The sequence below is a fragment of the Colletotrichum jinshuiense genome, chromosome 1 (genome assembly GCF_051148585.1).
Source record: "Colletotrichum jinshuiense chromosome 1, complete sequence".
Taxonomy (NCBI): domain Eukaryota; kingdom Fungi; phylum Ascomycota; class Sordariomycetes; order Glomerellales; family Glomerellaceae; genus Colletotrichum; species Colletotrichum jinshuiense.
Window position 1 is genome coordinate 5,667,621 of NC_139302.1, and position 18,241 is coordinate 5,685,861.

The 18,241-nt window shown below is 57.5% G+C and overlaps 3 protein-coding genes across 3 annotated transcripts; 1 reads left to right on the top strand and 2 right to left on the bottom strand.

The window, feature by feature from the left end:
* Positions 1-2,919: 2,919 nt before the first annotated feature.
* Positions 2,920-5,962, top strand: EsH8_I_001475 (transcription factor domain-containing protein; the record flags this gene model as incomplete). Its single annotated transcript, XM_083268888.1, has 4 exons — positions 2,920-3,132; positions 3,236-3,740; positions 3,798-4,539; positions 4,594-5,962. The coding sequence occupies 4 exons, from the start codon at positions 2,920-2,922 to the stop codon at positions 5,960-5,962; spliced, it is 2,829 nt and encodes a 942-aa protein (XP_083119326.1).
* Positions 5,963-7,721: 1,759 nt separating this feature from the next.
* EsH8_I_001476 (general substrate transporter) lies at positions 7,722-9,495 on the bottom strand (the record flags this gene model as incomplete). The annotated part of the gene is made up of 3 exons (XM_083268889.1): positions 7,722-8,134; positions 8,217-9,117; positions 9,265-9,495. The coding sequence occupies 3 exons, from the start codon at positions 9,493-9,495 to the stop codon at positions 7,722-7,724; spliced, it is 1,545 nt and encodes a 514-aa protein (XP_083119327.1).
* A 5,729-nt stretch (positions 9,496-15,224) lies between these two features.
* EsH8_I_001477 (pyridoxal phosphate-dependent transferase) lies at positions 15,225-17,630 on the bottom strand (the record flags this gene model as incomplete). The annotated part of the gene is made up of 2 exons (XM_083268890.1): positions 15,225-17,325; positions 17,461-17,630. 2 exons carry the CDS (start codon positions 17,628-17,630, stop codon positions 15,225-15,227), a joined length of 2,271 nt encoding a protein of 756 aa, XP_083119328.1.
* Positions 17,631-18,241: the final 611 nt, after the last annotated feature.

Genomic DNA, 18,241 nt, shown 5'->3' on the forward strand with positions numbered 1-18,241 from the left:
CTCCCCTCGCGATGATCATCAGACATGTATATGTCGCGACTTAAAAATAGCGCCTGCCGGTGGATTCGTCCATGACAATGAAAAATGCAATGGTGCTGGCTCCGGGATTGCAGGTTGGGCGGAATAAGAGTCGGCGAGATGCATGCCAATTACCGACGCGCGAGAGGCAGTTCGTGCTAGCACGGATCGATCAAAGGGTCGGTCCAGAAAAGGCTTGCTCAGGGCCGGGAAACCTTCAGAACGAGGTTTAGGGCGGGGTAGTTTGGACAGAGCCGCGTAGGCATCTTTGTATTGGTTGGGGCTGGGCGGCGGGCAAAGAGACGGTGTGCCTCCCAGCCAGCTGCCAGATGTGCCAGGCCGGGAACGAGGGGGGCGGCGAGAGAGGGAGGGTTGTCGACGTCGTTTAGTCATGGATCCGTCATGAGAGGCAGAGTTTGGTGGGTGCAATGGGGTTCATCGTATTTTTGGACGGCGATTGTCCTAGTAGGCTTTCACGTCCCGGTCGCTAAGCGTAGCCACGCACAAGGCACGACGCATACCTAATGTCTGGTCTGGTCTGGGACTGCGACTGGGACGGGAGAAGGGCGACGGGGCGACGGGCGGTGTGATGGCTTCCTTCGGTACCTACATTCGGATGGGCAGTCAGCACATTAATTCCATGTGACGGTTCTTCTTTTTGAAAAGGACATGGGGGAACGAACTGTGGCCGGGCCCCCCAGCCGCCCGGCCGGTCACACAAAAGCAGATACGGATAAGGAAGTTGATAATGGACGGGGGGCAGAGCAGACGGGGGATGGTACGTAGTGTCAGTACAGAGTATTGTACGGGTATGTACATAGTAGATAGACGGAAGGCGGAGGACGAGGTGAGTCAGGGACGCGATGCAATTGGCAGGCGCACTTTGGGGAAGGATGGATGGCAACTGCATGTCTCGTTCTTTCCATGTCCTATTACCGGTACCTACCTACCCACACTGCCTACCACCACCCATCACCCATCCCGCCTACCTGCCTGCCATCCTATCATTTGATTAATCAACTATACTGTGTATGTACCGTCCCCCTCTTCCTGTCAGTCAGTGTGTCTGTGTGTGTCTAGCTATCTGTCTATCTATCTGCCTACTCTCATACTCAGACTTTGTACGCATCTCTCCCACCGTCTCTCCCATCCTCTCTCCCACCCTCTGTCTCCGTCTCCGTCTCTGCCCCTCCCCTTTCTTTCATTGTCTCTCTCCTTCAGGACTCTCTCTTACACCCCCACACACACCGTCACAGCGTGCCTGCCTGTCTTATTCTTCTGCCTCTTCTTCGTCTTCTTTCCTGCCAGGGAAAGCCCAGACTAGCAGGGTGGGTGTTTGACTGTTTGGGTATGCGGGGCGACGAGTGGGGTCTGGCAACGAATCAAAGGATGGGATTCCTGGGGAAGATGGCAATGGAAGAATATTGAAGGAAGGAAGAACATTGTGGGGCGGGACCTGCCACTTCGTGCTCCTGCATGTACGTGTAGGGCAGTCCCTGAGTCCACATCCAGCAAGGAGCTCTCCATCTCTATCCAGCCAGCCGGCCAGACAGTGAGAAAGAGGCAGGAGCAAGGAAGAAAAAGAAGAATAACCGAGGAAGGGGCAGGACTGGGCAGAAAAGGACTGTCCGCAGAATGATTGGTCTTGTCAAGACGACGCGCTGCATCCAATCCATGGCCCCGGCCCCAAACATCAATTGTGCTATCTTCATGCCCGCCCGTGTGTGCTGGTGCCTCTCTATAATCTCTCTTGTGTGTGTGTCTCTCTCCCCCACCCCTGCCTCCATTTCTCTCTCCAACTCTCGATATCTCTCTCTGTATGTGCCATGTACGCCCTGCTCTTTATGCCTCTCTTCGCACACTTCACAGACCAAATAAAGCCCCCTCTGAGGGGCCAGGCCAGGTAGGGCTGTCCATGTCCGTGGCTATCACTGCCTTGTCTGGCCTGGCCTGGGTCTGGGGCGGGGAGGGGGGCACGTCGTCTGCCAGATTTCCAGTATCCAACGGAATGGATCATTCTCCCGCCCACCTGCCGCGTCCACTGCCAATGTGACGAGTTCCGCGGCGTCTTCCATTGCATTGCGACCTGATGAGTGATGTGTGCTTGCCTTGTCGTCCAGTCTTAACGCTCTCTGCTAATATCCCCACCGCAATGGTTCTGAAACGCCCCTACAGCCACTTGGTAACCCTGTCCGATTTCGTGGACGGCGAATGAACGCTGTGTCCTCGGCGGGTTTGGGCACACCCGCTCCAGTTTCCGCCCTGGAAGGGAAGGGTAGGGCAGCGGGGGGGAAAGGTACCTGCACTTTTGCCGTACCTCGCACCCGTTCCCCAAGTACCTTGCTCCATGCTTTACCTTTCTCTGGAATCCACCGCTGAGCACGACAACCTGACAGCCACTGACTGGCCTGGCTTGACTACGTACGGAGCACTACCTATGTAGTAGTGTATACACCACCACCGCACAGTAATTAGCTGCCACGGAATTGCGGACACTGCCCGCAACTTGGGCCTTCCATTGTGGACCTTGTTCGTTTCTTCGTCTCCTCTTGCACGTCCCAAAGAATCACCACGTCGAGTCCACGCGACGACTCAGCCCCTCTCTTCGCGATACCCTCGACACCCGACCGAACCCCGTCTGCCGAATCATGAGATATCTTGCTCGCTTTTGCGCTCGACCGATCCCCTCGCCCACCTGCATCTCCGTCTCGTAAACCCCCCTCGGCCCCTGGCCCATCTTGAACTACCGTCCTTTGCCACATCTTTCCTCAGGGTGGAGAGAGCGAAAGAGAAAAAAAAGAGAACCACCGAGACAGACGGAGAAGACGAGAGAGCCCGATCCGCTCGTCAAGACCTGCTTCGGCATAGACTGGGGAATACCCTCAGTCTCCTACCCGGCCCATGGACGCCGCAGCAGTCTTCCGCCATGGCCTGGGCAACAACATGATCCCGCGAAACCCTCCGTACCATCACCACCCTCCCCCTAATGCTCCTCCGCAGTTCTACCCGGGCCCTCCACGCGCTCCTCCTCCCTCCAGCCGTGAGGATCCCGAGAGTGACGGCTCTTCCAACCGCATTGCCCATACTCTCACGGCTTGCTGCCGCTGCCGCCAGGTATGTTGAAACCTGCCCTCGCCAACCTACCGCCTCCTGTTTTCCCCTGTCCGGTGGTTCCGCGCCTTCCTTTGGCCAGGGCTAACTCCCATTCCGTTTAAAGCGTAAAACAAGATGCGATCCCACCTTGCCCCGTTGCCTGCCTTGCGAGCGTGCAGGCTCGGTTTGCGAATACTTCGACACCACAAAGGGAAAGAAGATCAACCGTAACTATGTTATCAAGCTGCAGGAGAAGGTGCGCCAGCTCGAGGCCGAGTTGCGCCAGTACACCGACGACGACAGCGAGTTCTCCCACATCGACGAGGACATGGTGCGCCCCGGAGGCCTGGTTCGCTTGAACGACACCGACGAGACGCCCCGCTACCTCGGACCGAGCAGCGGCATCGCAATGACCCGGCTATTGGTCCAGGGCGCGAAGCTGTTCACCGACTCGAAGCGGATATCCGAGTTGATCCCTCAAGTCCGCGCGAGGAGGATGACACGCATGCAGTCCATTGTCATGACGAGAGACAGGAAGAAGAGCTACCCCATGATCAGCGCACATCCCGCCCAGACCCTACCGACGAGGCCCATTGCGAACAAGCTCGTCGATGTCTTCTGCCAGAGATGTAAGTACTCCCCCCCGGGCCTTCCGGCCTGCAACTCGTAGACTGACCTTCGTACAGCACAAGTGTTCTGGCCCACGCTTCACGAGAAGCTGTTCTTGGAAGACCTCGAGGCCGTATACGCAGGGGACCAGGACCCCTACAAGAACCTGATTGTCCGAATGGTGTTTGCCATCAGCCTGCAGAAGCTTGATCCACAATACGCTGGTCTCGCAGACAGCTATTATTTGGCTGCCATGGAGAACTTTGAGCAGGTGGCACGGCCAAAGGACTTGAAGTCGTTGCAGAGCCTGGCCCTCATCGGCCAGTATTCCTTGCTGACCCCAACGAGGACCGCGGTATATTACATGGTAGGCTTGGCCACTCGCATTTGTCAGGCAGAGGGCCTTACCGACGAAAATACCATATCCGCGGGCTACTCGATGGATCCCTTGACGCTCGACATGCGCCGCCGCCTTGCCTACATCATCACGTCCATGGAAGCGGGCCTGGCGCACAGCATGGGACGACCGAACGGGTTTTCCAAGGTAGATGACCGGATGGATGTTGAGCCCTTTGCGACTGTCGACGACGAGTACATCAAGGCAGACGGCATTGGCCAGGGCCCTCCGAGCGAGAAGAAACTGGTTGCGTTGCACTTCTTCAAGATGCGCATGGAGCAAGCCGAGATCAGGAGAGTGCTGTACGAGAAGAAGCGGGACGAGCCCAGGGACGAGAGTCACCCCTGGTTCGCTAAAATGGAAAGGGATATCCAAAACTGGATCGATTCGTCGCCCCAGAACCCGGCCTGGTGCAGGCCATGGTGAGTACAAATGTGTGACTCCACGGAAACCCGGGGCTAACCGTATGTTTCTAGGTTCACCGGGCGGTATCACCAGATGCGCATCTTCCTGTATAGGCCGTCACCGCAAGTACCGAAACCGTCCCCGCGAGCTGCTACCATCTGCTTCGAAGGCGCGTCGTACATTATCAACCTGTCAAAACAGCAGATGGAGAAGGCAGCTGTCGACATCACATGGGTCTTCCTCCTCAACCTTTATATGTCTCTCAACACGCTGCTGTGGACCGTATCTTACCCGGAAATCCGGCAAGCCCACCCCCGAGAGGAAGTCGAGGAGCTGAGCGACCAGACCCTCGACATCCTGGAACAGTGCACCGAGCGCTGGCCAGGAACCGCCCAGGCTGTGCAGCTGTATTCCATCTTTGCCAAGGCGTGCCTGCAGAGCTACGAAGCAAGAGATACCCCCATATTACAACCATCTAGCACATTTACCACCCCGCCGTCTCTCTTCGACGGGAACTCTCCCCAGGGCTCGGAGATATCAGCCTCGACCGCGCCAGGTGGCGGCCCGACGTTCAAGGTCAACCCGCCGCAGTTCGGCTTCGTGTTTGACGCGACCCCTGAATCCATGAATACGTACCAGTGGGACCCCAATTTCCCCCCTCAGCCTACATTCCGATCCAACTCTATCTGGGGCAATCCCTCAAATGACTCCATGGGCCGCCGCTTTTCTGCATATCCCCCGGATTCGCCGCTTGATGACTCCACGCCGCCGGCGACGACCACGCCTGGGTATGCATCGTCTTCATCCCCACCCAGCACCATCAACAATGCGCTCCCCACCCCTCCGGAATCCTTGGGCCCTGCCAGCCATTCTATTGTCGGCACGCCAGCAAGCTCGACGATCTCGCCGCCGCCGATGGGAACGCCGGCCATGTCGCATTCCTCGCCCCTCGTGCTCCAACACGGCACGCCGACCATGGTGGCGCATAGCACAAACATGTCGCCACCCCCGCCGCCGGGTCCCGGGCAGCAGCAGCAGCAGCCGCCAGGCCGAGGGCCGACATTCGCCGTCCCGCAGATATCAAATGCCGGCGGTCCTCAAAGGCCACTTCCCAACTACAATCCAGTCACTGACTGGTTCAACCCGCCGCCGCCTTTCATCAACCCCGACGTCTTCAGCTCCTTGAGCAACAGCTTCTTTGGCGATGCACTGCAAGTCAACGGCTACGCCAACGCACAAAACGCCGGTCTAGGCCTCGACCAGTTCGGTGGTGGCCAGCCGTTCAACTGGTCTCAGGAGCGACAGGGCAGTCTCAGCCAGCAGCAACAGATTGAGCTGATGAACGTCTTGGAGAACGAGGGCATGAGTGATATCGACGCGCTACTCAACATGGGTACGAGCGTTGCCGGTGGTCCCGGGGGCAATTGGCCTCGAACATAAAGCGAACAGATGTAGCGTTTTCACACATGAATCTTCGAATCAGGAACAACTGGGTCATTGGAAAGAAGCGCAAAGTCCCTTTTGCAGGGCCGGTGCATTTGCTTTGGGTATTGGCGCGTATGTGTATGTATATACCATGGAGTCAGGGCGGTGGGAGACTAGTGCTGGGTTGCAGACAGCAGTCGCATCGATGCGCCTTCGCATGGTGTGGTTGAAGGTATTCATAATGATTTCCAATGAACGGTTCCAGGAACGTAGACCTTGCTGCCATGTGTCTGGACCTCTTCCGCGCTAGCGCCTAGTGTAGATGCGGAGGCTGGCGCCTGATCAAGAACCTGCCTGTCCAACTAATGCGCAACAGGACATGACGCCTTTCGTCATGTCACTTGGGCGAAAGACTTTTGGGTCTTTTTCATGGTGTGTGTCTATGTGTATGTCATATGGGAACGAGCGCCCTTCGATGTGACTCTGGCACATTGAGATGACCCGTATTTGACGGACAGGAGAACAACGTTCTCGATGGGATGAAGGAGGGCGAGGACCCCGGCACGTAGCGATTGTCGGGGGGGGCGGGAGAGGGCTTGCAGGTGACGGGGCCGCGTCAAAAGCATGTAGCAAACGTTGTCTTGGGGGAAAGGGGGTTCTTGGAGCGGGAAAGCCCGAAGACGAGCGGGAGAGAGCAGGGCCAGGAAACAAGGAGCAGGTAGCCGCGTGGATGGGCTCGGGGCCCGCGTGATTTTACGGCGGCAGCCGTTGTAGGATGGTGGGGTTGAGTTTCGAGTGGGAAGTCTCTCTTTTGAACTTTGGAAGGGTTGAGAATCGTCCCAGAGGGTAACCGTTATCCCAGAGGTTACGGCGTAAGTACATATACCAGGTCCTAATGGGGCTCTCTTGTCGATGTCCCCCGCGTGATACGAAGAGAAGGGGCTCCCCGGGAACACTCCTCTCACCGGCCCGAGAAAACGGCCGAGTGGAGTCCAGATATACACATCAGCCAGAGCCCCCGAGACGAGGAGGAGGTGAGCTTTTGGGGCCAAGAAGGGAACCAACTTGTCGGGCCGGGAAAAGAATGAGGCGCAAGCGTGAAGTGAAAGAGCCTGGAGAAGCCGAGGAGTTGGTCACCGCAGATGGAACTAGTCGGGCTTGGTTTGCGGACCAACACGACAGGTTCTGGGGCGGGCAAAAAACATGACGCAGAATGGCCGAGAAAGTAGGCCAGGAGGCTGGAATTGTTCTTGTTGTCGATGTCGTCCGAGGAACAATGTCTTACTGTTTGATACTACATACGGTGTCCGGGCATCTTCAACCAGGACTTGCTCACTATTGGACACGAAGACAAATGGTGGCATGCTCATATCAGTATGTATTGACGTCGCCATGTGCTGTTATTCTCCGGCGTAGGTCTCGTCTTGATTTGCATTGCATTGCATTTACCACAATTCCCGAATCAAGGGGTATTGTCATGACTTTTAAATTAAGGCATCGGGTTTTCTTCAATGGAAGAGTCAGATTGAGCCGGTGTCATTTGTTCACATTTCGCGGGCAGGATGGCAGACTTGGACACTTTTTGTCAAACATCAATAACGACGTGCTGATTTGTTGTTTGTTGATTCCGCAAGCTAGGGTATAATGAGACCAGCTCCGGCCTCTTTCAGGGCCGGTTTGATGTTCTCGATAACAACACAAAACACATTAATCATTACTCTCTCGCTCTCTCTCTCTCTCTTATTCTCTCTCCACAAAACCCGAGCGCGCCCTCCTAGACGACCTCCTTCTTCCGCTCGGACTGCTGGATCTCGGCGCCGTCCTTGGTCTCGGCGTAGGTGGCGGTGGCGTGGTCGCCGGCGCCGACGCCGAGCATCTGGGCGCCCTTCTCGGCGTGGTTGGCGCCGCCGAAGAGCACGTCCATGTCCTCGAGGGCGATCTGCTTGGTCTCGGGGATGAGGAAGTAGACGAAGATGCCGAGGACGATGTTCATGGCCATGAAGAAGAAGAGGCAGTTGAGCCCCTCGTTGGCGAGGAAGGTCGGGAAGAACTGCTGGAAGATGGTGTTTGCGACGTTCTGCATCTGCGAGCACATGCCGACGGCCTGCGCGCGCACGTTGACGGAGAAGATCTCGGCGGTCCACATCCAGGTGGTGGCGCCCCATGTCGGTTTGTAGAAGAAGATGACTGTGAGGGGGTTTGGTTAGCCTTTTTGGAACCAATTTTTTTTTGTTTTGCGGTCTGGGAGAAAAAGGGGGGAAGGACATACATAGGAACAGCATAAAGACGATGGCTATGCCGACGGGCTCGCTCTTTGTGCCGTCGGCGGCGGTCGGGGTCTTCATGCCGATGATGGGGACGATGAGCATGCAGACGGACATGCCGGCGGCGCCGACGAGGAAGAGCCAGCGGCGGCCGAAGCGGTCGGCGGTCCACATGGCGTTGAGGGTGAAGAGGATGCCCATGGTGGCGTTGAGGGCGTTGATGAGGTTGATGGTGTCGGTGGAGGGCCAGACCTTCTTGTAGATGGCGGTGGAGTAGGAGTTGAGGGTGCCCTGGCCGGTGAGCTGCTGGCCGACGTTGAGGGCGAAGGCGAGGTAGAGGCGCTTGCGGATGGAGGGGTCCTTGAAGAGGGCCGAGTAGCTGCTGCTGATGGCCTCCTTCTCGTACTCGATGGCCTCGCGGATCTGGAGCAGCTCGTCCTCGACCTCCTGCTCGGTGTCGCGGATGCGCATGAGGGCGGCGCGGGCGCCCTCGACGTTACCGTTCTTCTGGATGTACCAGCGGGGGCTCTCGGGCTGGAAGGGCAGGGCGATGATGATGATGATGGGGACGAGCATCTGGAAGATGACGACCATGCGCCAGTCCCACTCGCCGAGCTGGGCGCGGCGCTTGGAGCAGGCGTAGTTGATCCAGTAGGCGATGAAGGAGCCGACCGAGTAGAACATCTGCCAGCAGGCCATGATGTGGCCGCGGATCTCGGTGGGGGCGACCTCGCCGATGTAGACGGGGCCGGCGGTGAGGGCCATGCCCTGGCCGAGACCGATGACGACGCGGCCGGCGATGAAGACGCCGATCTTGTGGTGGGGGGTGAAGGTCTGCATGAGGGTGGCGATGATTGTGACGAAGCAGCCGAGGGCCATGCCGGCGCGGCGGCCCCAGTAGTCGGCCTGTGACGGGGGAACGAGTTGTCAGTTTGTGGTCTTTGACGTTGTGTAGTTTCCATCATTCTCCCATACACTCACTCACTCGCTCATATGAGAGCGGAGGCGAGGAGGTGTAAGAAGGGGAGTAAGAGGAGGACGAGGGACACTTACAATGGGACCACCGAGGAAGAAACCGGCGACAATGGCACCGATGGTGTAGGCCGTGTTTACCAGGCCGATGAGCTGGGTGTCCTTCTTGAGATCGACGTCGACCCAGTTGAGCCAGTTGGTCGAGCCCTGGAGCGAGTTGAAGACGGAGGCATCGTACCCGTAGAGCACCATGCACATGGCGGCCATCAGGGAGATGTACCAGTTGTACACGCGCTTGCCGGTGGGAGCCATCTTGACGAGCTCGCTGCGAGAAGACAAGCTAGAGAAGTAAAATAAAAGATGTATAGCTTAGGGGGGGCACCGTCCAGAAGGAGAAGCGAAGGATGGACAAGGCGACTCCGGCAGAGAGGTGAAGAACCGGAGAGAGGGAGTCGAAAGAGAGAGACGAAATGGGTTTGTCTTTAAAGGTTTGATGACAGGCCGTCTCATCAAAGCTAGCGGCCGGATCCCCGCAAGACCAATTCCCCCAAATCCCTCCCCCATCCCCTCATCCCCATCGTCTCCCCCTCATTCCCCGGTTTGCGACGAAAGATAATGGCCAAGGGGGGACGTCTTCCCCATAATTGTTGAAAGCTGGACTAGCGCTGGTTCCGGGGGGCGTGCGGAGGTGGAGTGTGGAGGTTTTTTTGTGATTTCGGTGTTTTTATTTCTTTCTCTCTTTGGGCGGCAAAGAAGCGCCGAGTGTGAGTTGGTTCCTGAGGTTCGGGTTCTGCTGCTGCTGCTGAAGCTATCACCGTTGGGGCAATGGGACAGGCATGGGATGGCATGGGATGGCATGGGCGTCGAAATTGGCCGTGCGTGCGGCGATTCCCGATATCTTCACGCCCACACCTATCCCCCCTTCCACCCGTCGATCCGTCCAACCATCTGTCCGTCCATCCATCCATTCATCGAATTCATCATCCATATACGGATTACACGAGCCGAGGGGACCAGGGGGGGGAGAGGACAGGAGGGCATGGTGTAGTGCGAACACTAAGCCAAGACGACGAACCAAGAAATGCGGCGACAGCACAAATCTCTTGGCGCCGCGCCGCGTGTGGCCCGCCGTGTTTCCCCAGAACCCCTCCCCTTCCCCCAACCCCCAAAAAACCCCCAAACTCTCCCCCCCTGCCCTTTCTTGTCTCCCCGAGGATGGGCTTGTTTAAACTGGCGGAGAAACCCCGTCGCTGATGTTCCACCAATGGAAATTTCGCCTGCTCGCCACGCCCACCCATTCGGTCCGCTCCCTCCTAAACCACCCCCCCCGGTTGGCAGAGAGCAGGCGTAGTGCGCGGTCTGTACGGAGTAGAAAGTCGTCGGGATGGGTGCAGAGTGGATTGGTTCGGCGGCGGACGAACCAGACAATCTCAACACCGCGTGGTGGCCGGCCTGGGCAAACGCTTGTTTTCTCGCAGAGACCCTCCTCTCCAGCCCATCCACCGCGGCACACACCCCTCCCCCATGTCTCCATTCCAATCCATTCCGCCCTCTCTCACTGCTCTGGCACCTGGGGTTGGTGGTTGTGCGGCCGCAAGGCTGGCTCTGACTCTGGCTCTGGGCTCGGCGGAGCGTATGCTGCCAAGCTGCACCGCAGTTGCAGTTGCAGTTACAGTTGCAGAGCGATGGAGAAGGGAGAAAGTGGTATTAAGAGAATGAGGTGAGAAGCCTGCCATCCCTTATCGCGCAGCTGTCAGCCGTGCGCTTCTGCGGTGAAGTCGGCGGCGTTCGATCATGGCCCTTGGCCCTGCAGGTGGCCGCCGCCGCCGCCCCCCCTCTACACTGCACTGCACTGCATTGCACTGCGCTACACTACCACCTCCCTCTCTCCGGTGCCGACTCCCGTCTCTGGCCACGCCTCTCCGTGGGACCAACTTCAGGTTGTCACACTCTTTTTTTTGTATTTTTTTTATATTTTATTCTGGGGCTTCTATTTGGAAGAGATGTATACAAAAATGACAAAAAATAAAACCGGACAAAAAAAAAAGATGCTTCACCTACTGCGCATGCAGTTGACGCATGCAAGATTTGTCCAAAGAACCCTGCTCTGTTGCTGACGACGCGCGCCTGTATTTCTGCCCTTGTCCAACGTCCGTCCTCTCGTCCGTGTGTGCGATGACACTTATGAGTTGGTCACATCCCGGCACCGGCAGCAGCATGCTCGAGTTTATCTCTGGCCCCATTATTCCCGCAGCTCCCATCATGCAGAGAGAGAAAGAGAGAGAGCAACAGAGAGAGATAGAGATAGAGAGCTGCAATGTCAGACCACCAGATGGGGCCAGCCTGCAACAAACGGGCCGGTAGTCTCTCTGCACTCGCAGCGAGTTAGTTATATGCATATATAAAAAACCAGCAGAACCCCCCCAGCCGTTTACTTCTGTCTGACTCGCAGGCAATCTTGGACCCCTTCCCACTCTAGTCATTTGCGACTCGGAAGCTTTCATGATATCCAAGCAACCCAGCAAGATATACTTTGGATGTCAGGCCAAGCTTTCGGGGGGCGCCCCCTTCAGAGGAAGGCCAAGAAGGCTGGCGGCGATTACTGAGAGCGCAAATCAGACCGACGTGGCATGGGCAGAAAGCCAAGCACGGCTCACATCCCGCGTTGGCACTGCAAGCCACCCGACGTCGCCAAGAGAGCCCAGGTGACCCGATCTCACACCTCTTTTTTTTTTGCTCATCTCCCTTCTTCAATCCTTTTCCCGCCCTGTGACTTACTGCTGCCGCCGCTGCTGCCCCCCGTCAGTAAGCCTCTCGAGATTGCCCGTCTCCCAAGAGCCTTGGCGGACGGCACCGAGTTCCAGCAGTCTGGTAGAAAACGTGGCGCGCAATTCAGCCTGAAGTCATCGCCCGATCGCCGCGCTTTTCAACGTCGCCTCTTCCTCCTGTTCCTCGTCGTCGGCCGCCCGGCAAGCCAGCCCGTGTTCAATCCGTATAAACACCACAAAAAAAACATCAACTCCCATCCCGGCACCTCGGCCATCCTGACCCCATATCATGTGTGCCCCATACAAAAGTGTCCCCTCCCTCCGGCTCATTTCCCCCGGACCCCAGAGTCCCGCGCGCCCGTAGGTACTATGGGGCAAAAAAGTCGAACCACCGAACGACCTGGAGTTTGTCCGCGCCCTCCCGACTAACTCCAGAGCCTGACGGCTATCAAAGGGAATTAGAATGAGAGAAAAAAAGGGAGCTACCGCGACGACGGGGCCCGCTCTCCCCGCGAACATGATTGATGGAAGAAATAAACATTCCCCAGACGGCTCCAGATGACGGGGGATTGGGGGGGGAGGGGCGCCGCCATCCCATCCCCGTCAGTCTTCCCGAAGGCGGCGGCGGCGAAAAGCGGCGGCGAGGACGAGGAGAGTTCAGCTCGTGGCGGAGGATGCGTGCACGCCCCGCGCTAGAATCCCGTCGCGCGTCCGTTCATCCGTTCGTCTCCCTGGCAAGCTTTGTGGGGAAAGGGAAACAGGAAGCCATGTGCGTGTGTGTGTGTGTGTTTCCGAGCAAAAAATAAAATAAAATAAAATAAAGATATTATTACCAGTCCGTCCGGGAGGGAGCGGCGAGCGTCGAGTAAACGCCTCCCCTCCCCCCCCTGCCCGAACCCTGCCAGGTCAATGTTGTCACCATCTGTTCGAGGGCTAGTGGCTGACGCAGGACTGCGCGCCCTGCGCGGATGCATGACGCCGGAAAACGGGGCTGATAGGGGAAGGGAAGGGGGGAACCGAACCCCTTCGAGTGGGAGGAGAGACGCGCGCGGTGTGCTTCATTATGCGATCCTATTAGCTTACCAGAGGGATGGCACCACGGTCTCGACCTTTTCTTCTTCTTCTCCATCGTTATTCCGGCCCAGCTTGGCCAAAACCTCGGCCTCGGTCTTCGGCACCGGCGCCATGCGCTAGCTCCAGACGAGAGGTGCCATGTCGTGTGTGGGTGTGTAAGAGTGTGTTTGTGTGTGTGTGTAGTCGGGGTGGATATTTGGCGTCCGTCTGCCAAGCCAGAACACAAGGCTTTCTAAAATGGCGTTGGGAGGGACATGTACGGGCTGAACAAGCATCCCATCTTCCCGCCCCCGTGGATGCCCCTTGGCCGCACGCGTACGCCTCCGTCCGCTTTGGCTCCGAGTCTCGTGTCACGGAGCGATTCACCTATTCTTCCTTCCAGTGAGAGGCCGGCTCTTACAATCGCTAGTGCCTCTTGTTCGTTAGCAGGAGGAGCATCATGTGTGTCGTCCGTCATAGGGGGGAGAAGAAGAAAACAAGGGCGGTCTGGGTCCTTAGCAGGACAAACATCTCGAAGCCGAGGGTGGCGTCAACCTGATTGACAAAAGCTTGACGCCGCTGCTACTCCCGTCCACGTCGAAGACTAACAAGCCAGGAAGACAGACACCTTTCGCACGAGCGGCCGTGGCATCGTCAGGCTCGGCCGCGCGGGCCCCCTTCAAAGACTTTATCCTCCTCCCGTCGACATCCCGCCCGAGACCGACGCAGGTGGCGGCCCGCGTCCGAACCTCGAGACCACGACGGCGGCGTAGGCAGCTGCAGCTTGCCTACTTATACCCTCGCATAACATGACGGAGGCATGACCCGGCGTTGAACGATTTTCTACGGTTCGTCCGGCCACGGGTCGAGCTCAACGTCCGCCAGACCCATCTGTATCCCCCAAAACGAACGCAGCACTTCACCGTCGTGCGAATTCTCCGCGCGGCGTGGCTGGACGGCACTCCCTGGCAGGTCTTCCGAGTCGTTTAGCCTCCTGAATTTTCTTGAATGCGGGTTCTGGCACGATGGAATGAATCAGGGGAAGAGGAGGATCGGTGCCTACACAAGAGACGCGGCAAAGGAGACGTATTCCCTCCACTCACTTCATACAAGCCCTGCTTTGACGCAGCCTTGGCTACCATCCACCTGTTCTTAGGGGCAACAGCCCGATGATGGTGAGGGGAGCAAGACGACAGATGGGGGAGGCTCAGCTCGCGGCGGGCGTCATCGAATGCGGGACTCCGAGCTGGCCGTACCAAATGCCATCGTCTTGACACCGAATTCTCTGACCCAACCCCGGGTATTCTGGTCTCTTGCTCACAACAGTTCGTAGAAAACACGCCTGGTCCCTCGCCTCGCTGCGCTTGGGTCGGCTTCGTCCGTACGTCTCGGGACACGAGGGCTATCCAAGGCCTGGGAAAGTCTTCTTTCCGTGGCCCCGAACCCTCGGGCACGCATCTGTTTTGCGGAGGAGGCTCGGTTGGCCACCTGGTCCGTCTTCGTAGATATGGTCCGCAGAGGCGGCGGGCGCTATCAATCAGCCCGTCCCATCTGCGCTCGTCCACCTATCACCCGCGTAATCATTGACTGGAATTTGCAAACTGAAATGGCCGGAGGCTATGCGTAAACAGTAAACATGGCATGCGAGGCGATGATGCGGATATTTCACTCCCTATTAATGAGTTCAGCTTCGGGTCCCCGGCTCCAAAAGGGATCGTTAGTTAAACGTTAATAGATATCAGGACAACGAAAAGGCCCTGTCATGCCAGGAACCTGGCTGGTAGACGGCGACAGGCGACGCGGTTGGTGTAATCGAAGAGGTCGCACGCGATCCTTTTCCTACCACCTCTGAAAGTCCCATCCCACGCGTCTGGGTCTTGGCCTCCTTTTCGGGTTAGGGCCAATGGTAAAACGACTTACCTTCTAGGCTACCTTGCTTGGGTTGTAAGGCCCCGGCCGCGGCGGGCGACTCGTCATATTACCTGTATACATATCGACGGAGTGATATTCATACATGTCTACTTGGCGTTGTCACTGATGTAGGATACTGACTGGATTTGCATGGCATCATCTGCCATTAGGTTTGATTCATTGATTCGTTGCGGACCGACTAGGCCGTGTGCGTTTAGACGCACACATGTTCCCATGTTCCTACATAACTCCACGTTGAAGCGGCATGATCGATCCGGGCCAGGGTTGAATGAATAGACCTCATAACCATTAGGCAGGCGCATCGACCGTCCTACCAGCTTCGCTGATGGCCAGGTTGGCCATGCCGTCGACTGCCCCCACGCCCCTGGCACCCTTGTCCTTCTTGGGACCGGCCTTCTTCTTGCGCTTTGCGGGCCCCAGGCTCACAGTCGGAGCCTCGAGTATCCATCGCGCGATGGCGGCGGCCCGCTCCGTAAGGATGGGATACTCTCTTCCATCATCGACACTCCACCGGCGCAGCGCAGGCGAGTTCTGGCCGTTTGTTCCGCCGGGATCTGACTTTCCGTTTGAGTTTGTCTTCAAACTCATGAGATACTCGTGGTCATCCTCGGCACGCTTCTGGCGGGCTGTGATGGCCGCCCGGAGGCTGGCCTCGTCGACTACCCTGTCGTCGTCGAGCGAGTCCATGATGGCCTGTTGGCGGATCCTTTCCTTGCGCTGCTCCTCGTTCTCTCCAACGTCGGGAAGCGTGCTGGTGTCTCTGGTGATTGCAGCGGCCGCGATGGCAGCTTCTTTGGGGGATGGATGGGATTTGTTTTGCTGCTCGGCGAGTGGCCCGTCGAGGATCGGAAGAGGGGCAGGCGCACACAACTGCTCCCAAGACGAAGACATCTGGACCCAGTTCTCCGCCCTGCGAAGGACCTCGATCCAGTCTGCCCTCGCCGGGGACCTACTGGCTTGGAATATCGGGTATCCGTCGGCAAGCCGGGCAAGTCGTGCCACCATGTGCGAATGGCGAAGTAGCTCCTTGGTAGACGTCTGCACCAAGCAGTGGCAGAGGAGCAGGGAATGAAGGGCATCCGTCAATAATGGATGGTAAGTGATTGCTTCGTAGTTGGAGGGCTGCACAGGGCCCGAAGAGTGGACCACCTCCTGTGAAGGATACGGCGGGATATCTGCAGGAGGAACCGCGGCAAACAGGTCGGACAAGGCGTAGACCTTGTAGGGCGGAGGGGTTCCCGAGTCTGGGACCCGAGGGTGACGAATGCCGTGCGCGGCAAGATTGACCTTTTCAGTAAACTCCCTGGCTACTTTCAGGGGCAGATCTGGTGTGTAGTCGAATTGCGACAGGTAGGCCATGTAATCCCGCAGCGCTCGTTTGGCGTAGGTTTTCACCAGCTTCCGATTCTCCATCCGCCTTCGCGCTGCCTCCTTTTCCGCCGCCGTGGCCTCAGGGCTCTGCTCGGGCGCGACACCGTTCCCCTGCTTGTCGTCATGCAGCACTCCGTTTGTGCCGTTGGCCCGCGCAGTCTCTCCGTTTGCAGGAGTCTCTGGCAGGCCGTCCACTACATGCTGGCATGCGAGCGTCAAGTACACCCCGCCGCGCTGAAATAGCAGCTGTGTTTCCAAGCTGCCGGGCTGCTGTTCTTCGGTAAGGATCACATCCTGGGTTCTGCGCGACCCGGTCGCGAGCTGAAGTTCCTGGGACGACGGCGCCTGGTGCAGCGGCCGGTGAAAGCGAAACACTTGTAGCGCGAGGCTCAAGTCCTGAGCCGCCCCTTCGAAGTCATCCTTGAATATCCGCACAGTCGCCCTGGTTCGCAGGGCCTCGCCCTCGGTCGGACGCGCCGAGATGACTTCGTCGAGAGGCTCCAGACTGGTACATTCGGCCAGCTGCCGTGAGGGTATCTTTTCGTGGAAGAAATGAACGTATTTTGCATCGGGATCGTCCTTGCTGCGCTGTAACACCAGCGACCCAATCTCTTCAAGCGGCGAAGCACCTTGCATGGTGGCGACGCTGCAGGCGATCTCGTCCAGGCGATATGCGCGGGAGAGCTTCTGGCTCGCCTGCTCTCTCATGCGGAATTTGCGCTCCCTACTCAGTTTTGTACCGTGACCATTCCCTACCCCGAAACCTAAAGACGACATGTGTCCGTTGAGCCCGCCATGAACACTCGTCAGTGTCGGCGAGGCGATATCGCTGGCTGCCCGGACGGCCAGGTTCGTGGCTTCGTCTACCAGTCGCCGGATCTTGAGCAAATCGAAGAAGACGGCGGGGTCTATCGGTCGCGGTCGGGGGGTATTGTAGTTGATGTTCGCAATGGTTTCGAGGATCTCGATGGGCATCTGCAGCCATGGGCCATGGAAGGAGGAGATGAAGCGCCAATGCCTGTCGCTCAATCTTTGTTAGTCAAGTGTAGTCGGAACGCAGGAGCGACAGCAATCCCACCCCTAGTTCACGCCGACGACGCGGGACCTGCGCAACGACGGGTAACTAAGGAGTGACCCAGGCAAGAGTACGGACTTATTGCGACATATTATGAGCGCAGGAACTGTGTCGGCGACCGCGCTCGCCGGCTTCTTGGATGTCGAGTCCTTGGATGACCCATTGGACGAGGCTTGCGATGCGCCCCCACTGGTAACGCCCTCGGCCAGCTCATCGGCCGTTGTCTGCTTGTTCTTCTTCTTGGCCATTGTTGCGCAGGGTCAAAACACGTCCCAGACCGGAGGGTGCGCCGGTATATTGGATCGCGCAAGATCGCCAAGTTTCCCTTGGAACACGGACTTGAGAGACGTTGAATGTGGGGAATTATCGGCCAATTGGTATTGAGCTCATGATAGCAAAACTGTTCAATTCGGATCAATTATTCTCGTATACGCAATGTCGACAGCAGATAGTAGACGATAGCGTTCCAGCGCGGGATGCGCAACTCCTTGGCTGCGATTTCCTTGTCCCCCCGGCCATTCCTGAAGACGATTGTCGGTTCTTTCCTCAAGGTATCGAGGGGCACCGGTGGTCGCTCACGTGATGTGTCATGTGTGCAAATTCTTATGTCAGCATGCCAGATCAGATTAGATGACATGGTATATGCTAGATCCCGCCGCGGCCCCATATTGATCCCTGTCCAGTCCCACGGTCATCACGAACTGGAGAATGCCTGGATAAAATACCCCGTTTCCGACCACATCTACAGCCCAACTGTTTGACTTCAAAGAGAAACATATGTGAAGCCCCTTCGCCAGGGGGCTGGTCACCTCTAGACAATGCTCGCGACAATACATCCCGTGCAACCCAAGGCGTCTTC